At 38.3% G+C, this 12,273-nt stretch overlaps 1 protein-coding gene across 7 annotated transcripts in view; it reads right to left on the reverse strand.

The window, feature by feature from the left end:
- rad50 (RAD50 homolog, double strand break repair protein) overlaps nt 1-12,273 on the reverse strand; it is a 36,830-nt gene that overhangs the window by 976 nt on the left and 23,581 nt on the right. The window contains exons 25-31 of one of the 7 annotated variants that reach the window (XM_082548917.1): nt 7,261-7,346; nt 7,011-7,153; nt 6,723-6,856; nt 4,686-6,037; nt 4,490-4,534; nt 4,254-4,355; nt 11-4,125 (exon numbers count right to left, since the gene is read on the reverse strand). In XM_082548917.1, the coding sequence (XP_082405043.1) occupies nt 5,851-6,037; nt 6,723-6,856; nt 7,011-7,153; nt 7,261-7,346 (550 nt within the window). In that variant the 3' untranslated portion in view covers nt 11-4,125; nt 4,254-4,355; nt 4,490-4,534; nt 4,686-5,850. Of the gene's footprint in view, nt 1-10; nt 4,126-4,253; nt 6,038-6,722; nt 6,857-7,010; nt 7,154-7,260; nt 7,347-12,273 lie in introns of all 7 variants that reach the window. The other 6 variants (XM_082548915.1, XM_082548916.1, XM_082548914.1 and 3 more) reach the window with 6 other exon arrangements.

The following is a 12,273-nucleotide window of genomic DNA, read 5'->3' on the forward strand; positions in this document are numbered from 1 at the left end:
GTCTTCTCACCCCACATCCAGATTCAACCAAGTGTGTCACATCCTCCACATAGATACTCTGCAACGTTGGAGAGACAAATTGTCACAATCAAGTTTTAAAAACTTGAACAAAGCAGAAAAAATAAAAGTAAACTAACAACAAGAACAACAAAAAGGTCTATGAATGCTAAGAGGCAGTTAAATGTATAAGATACGGTCTTACCTCATTCAAAGTTTTACTGTATTCTTGAACAAGGTCAATGATATTGTTTAAGTTCATATTGTAGATGGGATTTGCAGCACATGGACTGATAAGCAGGGCCACAGTAGACACCAGCACAAACGTCATCATCTCCATACTTGTTATTAGTTGGCTGAAAAGCTGAAAAGCCTTTAAAGTATTTCTGCTCAATTGTCAGCTTGCAGGTTGCTGTGAGGTCTTGGCTGATGAACAGATTATTTATACTTGCTTTGCCCACGCCTTCACCACAATTGTCAATTACAAAAAAAACCCCAAATGCAGTCTGCAGCGATGGAGAGATAAGACTCATGATTAAGTTGTGGTCAATACGCAGCTTGAGAAAGGAGAACAGTTTCTCTGAAATGAGTCTATACGGTGGGCTGTATTACAAAAAAGGAGAAGAAAACAACAACAGACATCTATTTACAATGGTTACTTGAAAATATTCTCATAAAGTTGAGAAGACTTGACTAGTCTGAAGTTTGATTTCTGATGTGGTTTTCAATCCCGCCCTCATACAGGTGCTGGTTTTTGTTTAGACTGATTACTATTTCATCCGTTTCTACTGTACAGATTACACAGAGTTTGGCAGTAAACATTTTTCGACTTGATTATTTAATTCATGAACATCTGATGTTTTAGCCGTTTCCTCAATCGTTTGGTCAAACAGTAACTGTAATCTGCAGTTTTGCCCTAATTTTCTTACCAAGAAACAAGTCTGAGATGATTTGAGCTTCGTGATTTATGATCACTATTTTTTTTTTATTAGTCCTTTATCTATCCACGTAAAAATCTCATTGAGATTAAAAAAAAGAGAGACCTGGCATCATGGCAACAAAAGTCAAAAATGCATGTACCTCATAAGTATATAACATTTAAAACAAATACAATATCCCCGTACGAACATGTGAAAAATATACAATAACAGATCAAATTAAGAGCGATATTAAAAACAATCACACTGAGTAAAAGAGTTATTCCCTCGTTCCTTTAAGATGGACTTAAACTCCCCCAAGGTAACCAATTCTAATAATTTTAGTTCCTTCTGCAGATTATTCCAGGAAGCAGGGGCAGCGTATTTAAATGCCCTTTCCCCCAATTCTGTTCTGATTTTTGGGACAGATATTGTGAAAATTAAGGCTGTACTGGTTGTGGTTTTTACACATATAAACACATAAATAAGAGGGAACCAGCCCAAGGAGAGATTTATAGGTAATATGGTGCATTATCCTGATGGAAATGCACCATATCATGCTGAATGCAGTGCATCCACTGCTAACCTTTGTATATTGTATATTTTATTTTATACATATGTACACACACACACACACACACACACACACACACTTGTATATATACATATTTGGTATGCATATTCAACATTAATGAATCAATGGTACGGAAATGGAGAAAGTAAGGAGAATGAGTTGAGCAAAGTTTGACTTATCTGGCTGTTCTGTTTCACTTAATGCGCCTTATGGTCTGAAAAATACAGTAAGCATATTCCTACGAGAATCCACCCTTGTGTATATGCAACTACCAGCCATTTTGTTAGGTACACCTGTTCAGCTATAGCATCATGTTGACCTTTGAATCAAACAGACTAGCAGCAGATTCTGCTTTTGACATCTAAGAACAGGAAACTCAGTCTACAGTCCACAGAGGCTCACCAAAATGAAACAAGGGGACTGGAAATCGATTTTTTGGTCTGATAACATTCAGACAGTGTTGTGTGGCAGGTGTTTTGTTGCCAGACTTGGGAACGCTTGCGGGGTGGCTCTAGCTCAAGAGACACCGCAGACATTCTTATATTTGTTCTTAGAATTCTCATTCTTATATTTTGCTTTGTTCTTATGTCATTGTATTTTGCACACCTCTGTTGCTTGTGAAGCTTGCACACAAGAATTTCACTTACATGTGCTGTACCAGTGTACCTGCACATGTGATGTGACAATACAAGTGATTTGATTTGAAGTGGTAAATGGACCGATTCTGCTTTTCTACTCCCAGAACATTCAAAGTGCTTAATCCAACATGCCTCATTCACCCATTCACACCTGCACTTTCTTCTATGCTTAAATGCTTTCCATCTACCAATCGCACACATTAATGCTCCAATGGATGCAGGTTAGTATTTTACATAAGCATATTTGCCATGCAGATCAAAGCAGCCAGGACTCAAACCACCAATCCTCTGATCAGCAGATGAGTAGATGATCTGTGGTGTCTCTTGCGCTAGAGCCACCCCACAAGCGTTAAAAAGTCTGGCAACAAAACACCTGCCACACAACACAGTCTCAATGTTATCAGAACAAAAAAAAAAATCGATTTCCAGTCTCCTTGTTTCATTTTGGTGAGCCTCTGTGGACTGTAGCCTGAGTTTCCTGTTCTTAGATGTCAAAAGCAGAATCTGCTGCTAGTCTGTTTGATTCAAAGGTCAACATGATGCTGTAGCTGAACAGGTGTACCTAACAAAATGGCTGGTAGTTGTATATACACAAGAGTGGTTTCTCTTAGGAATATGCTTACTGTATTTTTTCAGACCGCCAATCTCTCAGTCAGAACATGCTATATCATGTTTAGGTAGAAACTAGTGAACTAACGTCCTGCTAATTTCCTACTCCATTAAATGTAATAAATTCTGTTTTCATGGATGCCTGGATGTTAAACTTAATTGTTACACCTGGTGAAGCAGCAACACTCATCATTTTATTAAAGATGAAAACATTTAGACAGTTTTTAACTCTCAGTGATGCTGCAGTATTTGTCTGACTTTGGGACCTAAAGCGGACGGAGTTTTGGACCCAGATTATTCCATGAGGCTCCTGACTACAGTAGCCGTAATGCTCCAACAATCCATCAAGTGGTGCGGCTTCGTAGCTTGCCAAAGTTGTACTGAAACATTTTTTGACAGATTTTTAAGCGCCTTGTACCACATAAAATTGGTTTGAGGTCAGTAAGCACACTACATATGATTTTTGAGAAAACTTGAAGGATTTTAAGTGTGCCTTATAGTCCGAAAAATACGGTACATGAATCTAAGGTACACAGTTGTGGCTGTGAGTACAACCAGCTACTCCTAAACCTTCTATGTAGGAGGAGCTACCAATCAGAAGACAGCTGGCTTACAGGGAGTGTAGCATTGAACCAATCATGCAAAGTAATTATAACAGAAGTCAAGATACTGAACTGAAAATATTGACAAGTATGTCCTCTTTTCAGACAATAGGGACTGAAGGACTGAATAATACGAGACAGCTTGTCAGAAGTAAGGCGTCATCAAAATTTAATATAAAAATAAAACAGGATCAAAATGTCTGTTAAAGCTGACTGTCTTAACATAAAGTACAAAGCATTTCCATACAAATGCAGCTTGTGAGAAAAACGACTTCTTGTTCTGTAAACACTTGTTTCAATGTGGAGTGAAAGAACTACAACAAACATCCAAACATATCAAAATGTGAACTGAACTTGTTTTAAATAAAATATAAATATGCAGTTTACAATAATGTGCAGTTGCTGCCTTAACTGTTGTAAAGTTTAATGCCAGCGACGGATGCATTTTTACTTATGCAGCTTAAAAATAACTCAACCAAAAACGTCCCTGTGAAAGCACTGAATGTAGTTGCTATTAAATAACAAATAAACTGCATAAAAGAGAAAACTATACCAGAAAATAAATATCCAGTACTTTAACTGTATCAAACTGTGACTATGAAAAACATTTGAAGACGTTACCAGATGTCAGACAGTTCACGGATCACGAAGCTAATCAGGCATTTTTGTTTTTAGATTCCCATGAAGTTTCTCCGGCGAATGCAGTTTGCAAGGTTTTCCAGCAGAAACGGTATTGGCTTTTCGGTTGTTGCATGAGGCACGTTAATTAGTTCTTCTGTGCAGTTCACCTAAAAGATAAGAAAACACCTGGGTTCAGTATGATCTCGCTCACTGTATTGCAAATGCCATTAGTACATAATCCTTACATATTTGTAACATAGATGGGACATTTTCATTTGGCAAAAAGATATCTTACATTTCCTTCTTTAAAAAACACGTCCAGGTTTCTCACAATCTTCTTATCCTCCGTTCTGTCATGCTTTTTCAGGATGTCATGCACTCTGCAGAAAAACTTATTCTGTATGCAACAGGAGCGAGAACATATTCACTTCAGACGTGTTTAAAATGAATGACATTTAAAAATGTAATCCAATAAAACTGAATGCTCTACAGGGAACACAGTTTCAAAGAGATGGAAAAGGATCCTCTCACCTCACATCCAGATTTAACCAAGTGTGTCACATCCTCAACATAGAACTTCTTCCACATTAAATAGAAAAAATATTTGTCAACATTTAAAATTTTAACACACTTTCAAGTTTTTTAACAAGTCAAGGCACCAAAAACGTTATAAAATGTTCAAGCTAAGAGTCAAAAAAACACTCGTTCTTATGAGATGAGCCCTTACCTCATACATAGTTTTATTGTATTGGTCAGCCAAGTCAATGATATGGTCTAGGTTGAGACTCCGGACGGGATTTGCAGCACATGGACTCATCAGCGCAGCAGACACTAGCACAAGCATCATCATCATCATTTCCATACTTGTACTTAGAGTGAAAACCTTTAGAAGATGCGTCCTCAAAAAAAGCCCTTGAAGTGGTTGTTTGGCTGTAGTCAGATTCAAGTTTGTTCTGAAGTCTTGGCAGATAACAGATTACTTATACTTGCTTTGCCCACGCCTTATCACATTTGCCAATTGCAAGAAAAAAAAATGTACGAATTGTGTGACAAAATTCTTGATTAAGTTGTGGTCAATGAGCAACTTTGAGATAAAGGCGCTGTGTTTCTCTGAAATAAATCTACAGCAATTAAATAATCTTACCTTTGATTTGTGGTGTGATAATAGGTTAATAACTTTGGTTTCCACTGAATGTTCTGTAATTTTATTCTCAGCTAATGACAAATGTACACCAGCTAAGATTTTCAAGTTGAATATTCCATTCATCACAATCTGATATGTGACTTATGTGTTCTTTAGGGTTTTTTTTTTTTTTTTTTAGCTATATATGAATTTCAATGTGTAATTTCCCCCTATTTTTTTAAGCAAAGCATGTGCTGTTGCTGAAAATGCCATCTGATGGCTGCTGGTCACTAGTCAGAGCAGTATTTCAATAAATATGTAGAAAAGTTTCGACAGTTTTTAGCAGTTTTATTTTTCCCCCAAAACAAATCCAAACAGCTCTTTTCCTCACGCTGGATTCCAGCACAACAAGCAAATTCTTCATGGATTAGAATCAAGCTTTTTGTCCTTAAATATTTCTGATGTTAACAGAAGCCTATTGCTTTTGTTTTGGCACTTCTTCTAACAGTTTCTTAAGGATAATTACGGTTATAATATGTTTATATAAGGTTATTGACGACTGACTTCAAAAACAAACACTATCAACCAAACATGCCTTTGCATATCAGTTAAATTATAGTCAGTTATTAAACAAATGATGTGCGAATGAGTTTTCTTCATGCCTCCTGAAAAGCAAACCTGAACGTGGTCTTTGCCCAAATAAAATCAAAGCAAAGAGATAAAGCATTAGTTTACATTTCCAAAGCAGCTTTTCGAATCACTTCAGTGCTCAGTGAAGATAGGATGAGAGGGAATTGATGCTGCACTTTGTGATTTCAGAGTTCTGATCCTGGTTCTTACGGATACGATAGAAATGTTCAATGTAGCTGGATCGCCCGAGCAGCTCCACAAAGTCCTCGTCGTGAGTGATGATCAGCAGCTGGAAGTTGCGCTGGCGAGAGCGACTCTTAATGATTCTGAAGAAAACAGCAGGAGATAAAGAGTTACATCCCACTGCAAGGAAGACAGTGGCTGCCAAGGTATACAACTAGAAGTCTGTGTTTAATGTTTTGACAGGTCGGATGCTGGTTTCTCTGTCCGATACATTACACGGTCTGCTCCAGTAAAGCCAAAATAGTTCAACTTTTACAGAGGAATGGGCATGACAACCTATACATCCTGTAACACTTCAGTGGGCACTGTGTAGGGACACAGTATGAGGCTTGAAGGATAGCACCAATCTACATTAAAACAGAGGAGTCTGTTTTTTACTACTGCAATAATTAAACAGTTCTTTTTAATTCAGTATCACCAGCTGTGCACTTCTTTTTATTTCCTGGTTTGAAGCCCATCTACTCCTCAGTATCTATAGCAACATATCTACATCAAAGGGGCCTTTTTGGTACAAAGTTAACTTGGATTTAATGACAGCTTTTAAGCCCAAGTGAGGTTCCAGATGTGATGAGGCGGCTTATAAATGGGACCGAGCACATTAGACATTCCCTAAGTGTGTACTTTGACACTTTGCTACTTAAACTATTTAAAGGATTTGGTTTTGGGGCTAAAGAGACAGCTGTCAGTTAATGTTAGGAGCTGTTGCATCCTATTAATGAGGGTTTTCACAAGTATAGCAGTAAGAATACTGAATCCGTATATACGCACTCTACAAGGGCATGTGCCAGTGACTCGATGTTCTCTCGGTCCAGGTTGGTTGTGGGCTCATCCAGAGCTAGGATCCCACAGTTCAGACAGAACGTCTCTGCCAGAGCTAGACGGATTATCAGCGATGCCAGTACCTAGACACACACAATCATATTTTTAAAGAGGAAGACAACAAAATGGTCACATCATGTTTGATTCACTGAGAAGTTTGACCTTTTTACTGCATGTCACATGCAGGTTTCATGCGATGTAACCACAAAACCGAAAAAAAAATAATCATTTTTTTACCTTTTGGCCAGCGCTGCAGCGTCCTCTCATATCCAGAGCTGTGTCTCCTTTCACCATAACTACTCTGTAGTTGTAAACCCTCCGCCTCACTCCAGCAGATGAATTCTCATCCACATCAGATCTGATCTCCACATACTCAATATCTGGAGAGAGAAGAGAATAGATAAATGACAGTAAGGAGGGGGAAAAACAGTATTTCTGAAAATACCACAAATTAATAATAGCGCTCTCTTGTTAATGTGAGACACACCTTGACCCCTGTAGGTGCTGCGCCATAGGTCTCGTATGATCTTATTGATTTCATCCATCTTCATACTGTGGAATTTCATGATGGTTCTGTGGAAAACAAATAAAATTAAAAATTAATATACTGCTCAAAAAATTAAAGGAAAGGATCACAATGGGGAAAGAAATATTATACTGGATATATCTACTGATATGGACGTTATGGGAGTAGTTAGTATTGGCACCACATGCCTGCCTGACAATGTCAGGGCTCCTAATGAGATGACAGATGATGTCCTGGGGGACAGATGATGACCAGATCTGGACCAGGGCATCGCTGAGCTCCTGGACAGTATGAGGTGCAACCTGGTGGGGTTGGAAACACAATGTCCCAGATGTGTTTTTCTGATTTAGGTCAGACGAGTGTGGAGGCCAGTCAGTGGTATCAATTGTTTCACTCTCCAGGAACTCCCTACATACTCTGGCTACATGAGGGCAGGCATTGTTGTGTACAAGGAGCAAACGAGGACCCATTGCACCAGCGTAGCGTCTGACAATGGGTCCAAGGATTTCATCCCGGTGCCTCATGACAGTCAGGCGGCCGTTGCCTAGCCTGTAGAGGTCAGTGCATCCCTCCATGGATATGGCTCCACAGATCATCACTGACCCACCACTAAACTGAACAGTGTGACAGGGACCATAATGTTCTCCATGGCTTCTCCAGACCTTTTCACATTATCAAATGTGTTTAGGGTGAACCAGCTCTCATTTTGAAAAGCACAGGGTGTCAGTGGTCGATCTATCAGTTCTGATATTCTGTGCCAAATGCCATTCACGCCTAACAGTGCCCGGCAGTGAGCACACTAGAGTAGGCCCACTAAAGGATGCCGGGCCCTCAAGCCACCCTGATTGTTTGTTCAGAGGCACTCACACGAGTGGCCTGCCAGAGTTCATTTTGTAGGATTCTGGCAGTGCTCATCTGGTTCCTCTTTGCACAAAAGTAGCAGATTATGATCCTACTGATGTGTTAAGAACCTCTAACAGCCCTGTCCAGCTGTCCTGGAGTAATTACCTGTCTCCTGGAATTACCTTCATGCTTTAGATATTGTCCTGGAAGACACAGGAAATCTTCTTGCAATGGCAACTACTGATGTGCCATCCTGGAGGAGTTGGGTCAATATCCCAAAGTTTATTTGGCTTGATGCTATACTCTGATTAAAAAGTGTTCTTTTAATTTTTGAGCAATATATAAAGGATAAACCTAATTAAAGATAGATGTCCCATGCAACAATGTCTAGTAGAAGTGGCTTTTTGGTAGATAAATACATCTAAGTTTATTGAAGTGCTATTTCCCTATTCGCAATCAGGTAAAAAGGTTATAACAGGTCACATCCTACCATTATGTGTGAGGTAGTTATTAAGCAATCCCCGTGTCTGTACATCTCCAGATATTTATCATTTATTCGACAGTGGATAAATGCGAAAAAAAACCCCAACGTTTGCACAAAATTGAAACATTCAAAAAATAAGCATCTGATCAACTGATTACAAAAAATGAAAAACAACAGCAACGTTTTTTTAATCTTTCAATAAATGTATCTATAATATTGACAGGATATGAAATCATACATAAGATACACGCTCAGCTGGATTTTTTTTCACTTTCCGGAATACCAAGAAACTTTTGGTCTATAATCTAACAAACTGATTAGAAACATGAAATGTGGTTTGCAAAAAAAAAAAAAACCTAGCGATAACAGTACAACTAACTGTATGTCTTCTGTAGACCATATATAGTGAATAAACCATAAAGTAAAAATAGAGATAGTAGGGCAAGTATCCGCCTGTCCAACCTATTACATCTTCTTTACAGAACTTCTCATGCAACAAAAGGAAGGTGTGACTAATGACTTCCATTATGTGAAGGTGGTGTAATATTTGTCCCTTTAAAAAGTAATCCCATTTTGAGTTTTATTATCTTGTAATATAATAATACAGCATTTCTTTATATGAAAATACTGCATTAGCATTAGGTAACATTTAGTCTCAAGATGTCTACTAATATCCTAGAATATAACAGAAGTAAGGCAGGGCACTGTCTATCATCCATTGACTTTAGTAGGCTGACTTAATCACACTAGGTTTCAAAAGTTCAGGATGTTTAGTGCAGAATTCTGCATTTTCTTGATGAACTTTGCTATAGAAATACTAAAACTGTTGTATTGTGATGATCTTCCAGTTCAGAAAAAAATCCCAAAAGGTTGATTCTGTTCACCTAGATTGCCTAGATTGCCAGGCCTCTGGAGAACATAAGAGGCCTGGCAATAAGACATGTCGAGGAGGTAATTTAGCCATTTGAATCAGCTGTGTTGGTTCGAGAACACATCTAAAACCTGCAGGACACCGGCGCTTGAGTGACGAAACATTTCAGTGGGAGAAATGTTTCGTCATTCATCCAAGTGACATCATCAGTATCAGTTCTCCCACTGAAAACGCTACGTCTAAGACGAACAGAATCAACCTTTTGGGATTTACTTACCTGGATGATTGAGCATGCATCAAGACTTTTACAACAAAATGTTATTAAGTATTCTTTGTAGAACCTATTGCACATATAGGAGAAACATGAAGAAAAGGCTTTACATTACGCCACTGTCAGTGCGCCCCAGGGCGGCTGTGGCTACAATGTCGCTTGCCATCACCAGTCTCTGAATGTGTGTGTGAATGGGCGGATGACTGAACGTGTAAAGCGCTTTGGGGTCCTTAGGGAGTAAGTAAAGCGCTATACAAATACAGGCCATTTACCATTACATTGCTTCAATACAGGCATGTTTTCAGGGTTGGCAGCAGAGCATAAACTGGACAGACAACCAACTTTGACCAGGGGGGCATTCAACTCAAGTCATACTGCTAAAAACCCTTGCTATGCATATTTACAACAATATACACACAGTAAGTTCATAGAAGACTGTAGCCATTATTCTATGAATTTCTATGTATAAAAAGTGCCAAAATATCTGTCTTGGATTGCAGGAGAAAAAGAGGAGAGACATTTTCTCCAAGTCCAGAAGTGGACCAATCAACTCCCTGCACACTATGATAATGCAGTGATAGTGACTGTGAGCCCACAATATCCTCAACACATTCAATTAGTTTTGCAATTTTGAAGTAGGACCATGAATTAAAACTCTGAAGCTGAAGAACGACCTCATTTTAATTTGAGATACGTGAGGGGTACTTCCCAAAATCTGACGTGCATAGACTCGTCTGTTTAATGTCCGTCTCAATCAGGCTGAGTAACATGAGTTCTGCACACGCACTAAATTACTGTTGTGTATCATACAGACGCAGCAGAAGAGGTAATTGTTGTCACTCAGATCTCCTGAGACTTTGCTTTGGTAATGTAAAATGACATTCTGCACTCTCATTGGTAATCACTTCAAAAAGGGTTAAAGATCATTAGTGGTTACTTCACCCCCTTTCACTGGAAGTTGCTGACTCTCATTATACGGTAGCTGCAAGTCATTTCCTTTGTTGACGAACGTTTACATTCACAAATCTACAGAGCCCGCTCTACATCTGTGACCCAGTAAACCTGGTATCTCTTAGAGATGCCCTCGCTTTCCCAGATGTGTTTAAATACTGCTTGCAATGTATTCAAAACTGACGATCTAAGTTGAAAAGTATGAAGCGAGATGGGTCTGAAGGAATCAGATTTCCTTCTTATACAATGACTCACGCTCCTGTACCGACATTTACAAATTTAAATTATACTTGGATAACTTTTCGCTTTTAATGATTGCTAAAAGTTAGAGTGTGAGGCTTGAACTTTCATGGACTTCTGAAGAAGGGCATGAAAGAAAATGTTTAAGAACCGCTGAGCCAACACATATAGACTGTTATTTTGACCAGAATACAATGAAAGCTATGCTGACTCTTCAATAATTAGCAAACACAAACTCTTTAACTTTGACTTTCAACTACCTTCATTTTATTGAAAGTCACATTATCAGTGACTTCTAGCTTTTGCTCAGTTCTGCACAGACAATTTTTGCACACTGATTCATTTTTTTGCGTCCAAATCAAAACATCTTACCATAGAAACCATTTTCTCTGTATTCAAATAGAAACTGTGACCTGGATGTAATGTCTGATGGAAGGCTCTATGCCTTGCTTGCAATCTTGATAACACTGCAGGCTGTCATGCCTTTTCTAACCCACACTTATGGGTAAATGATGCTTCTGCTCTCTTCAGATACCGTACTCAGATGGTATCAGTGATGGTGAGCTCACACATCCTTACCAAGGCCTTTTATCCTTATTAAGTGTCTCTCAGAGTATCCTGATCTCCAAGAATAAACAGTTTGCAAACATGAATATATTTTTAATAGAAAGAAAGGATAATTTAAAAAAAAAAGCCTGATACATTGACAAATAAACGTAACCTTCAGGTGCTTTTGATTTGCTATAACACAGTTGCATTTAAATAGAAAACCCAGACATATCTGTACAACTCACTGTGTACAATGTCATGCTTTGCTACCTTGCTGATAAATTTTCAATTATTTGCACATTTCAATCATGAAAATCAGCACTGCAAATGCTGAAGCCACATAAAAATGATGGCATTGATAGTTATGCGGTGATACAAAATAGGAAGTGAACTCTCTGCTCTATGAGATGTTTTTTTTCTGTGCTTGGAAGGCTTGCATGTCGAGCAGGATATTTTTCACCACAATAGCAAATTTAGGTTAATCTAATAAGTAAGTTTAAGTAAGTAAGTCTAAGTCTTTTTTTAGGTCATTTAAAACCTGTTGGAAAAAAACGTCATCATTAGATAAGACTTCTTTTGAACCTTCAGAGTAAATGGATTAGCAGATAATACTAGTGATTCATCTACTATCCATTAACTGCTTAGTATGCAGCACTAAAACAGACATGTACAATCTTTGTTTTTTGCATTAATTCTTGATAAGATCTTACTTCGCCATTACTCAAGTCACAGGTATTTAACTGTGCTTAACACAAAAATAATACA

The sequence above is a fragment of the Aulonocara stuartgranti genome (genome assembly GCF_965226115.1).
Source record: "Aulonocara stuartgranti genome assembly, chromosome: 10".
Taxonomy (NCBI): domain Eukaryota; kingdom Metazoa; phylum Chordata; class Actinopteri; order Cichliformes; family Cichlidae; genus Aulonocara; species Aulonocara stuartgranti.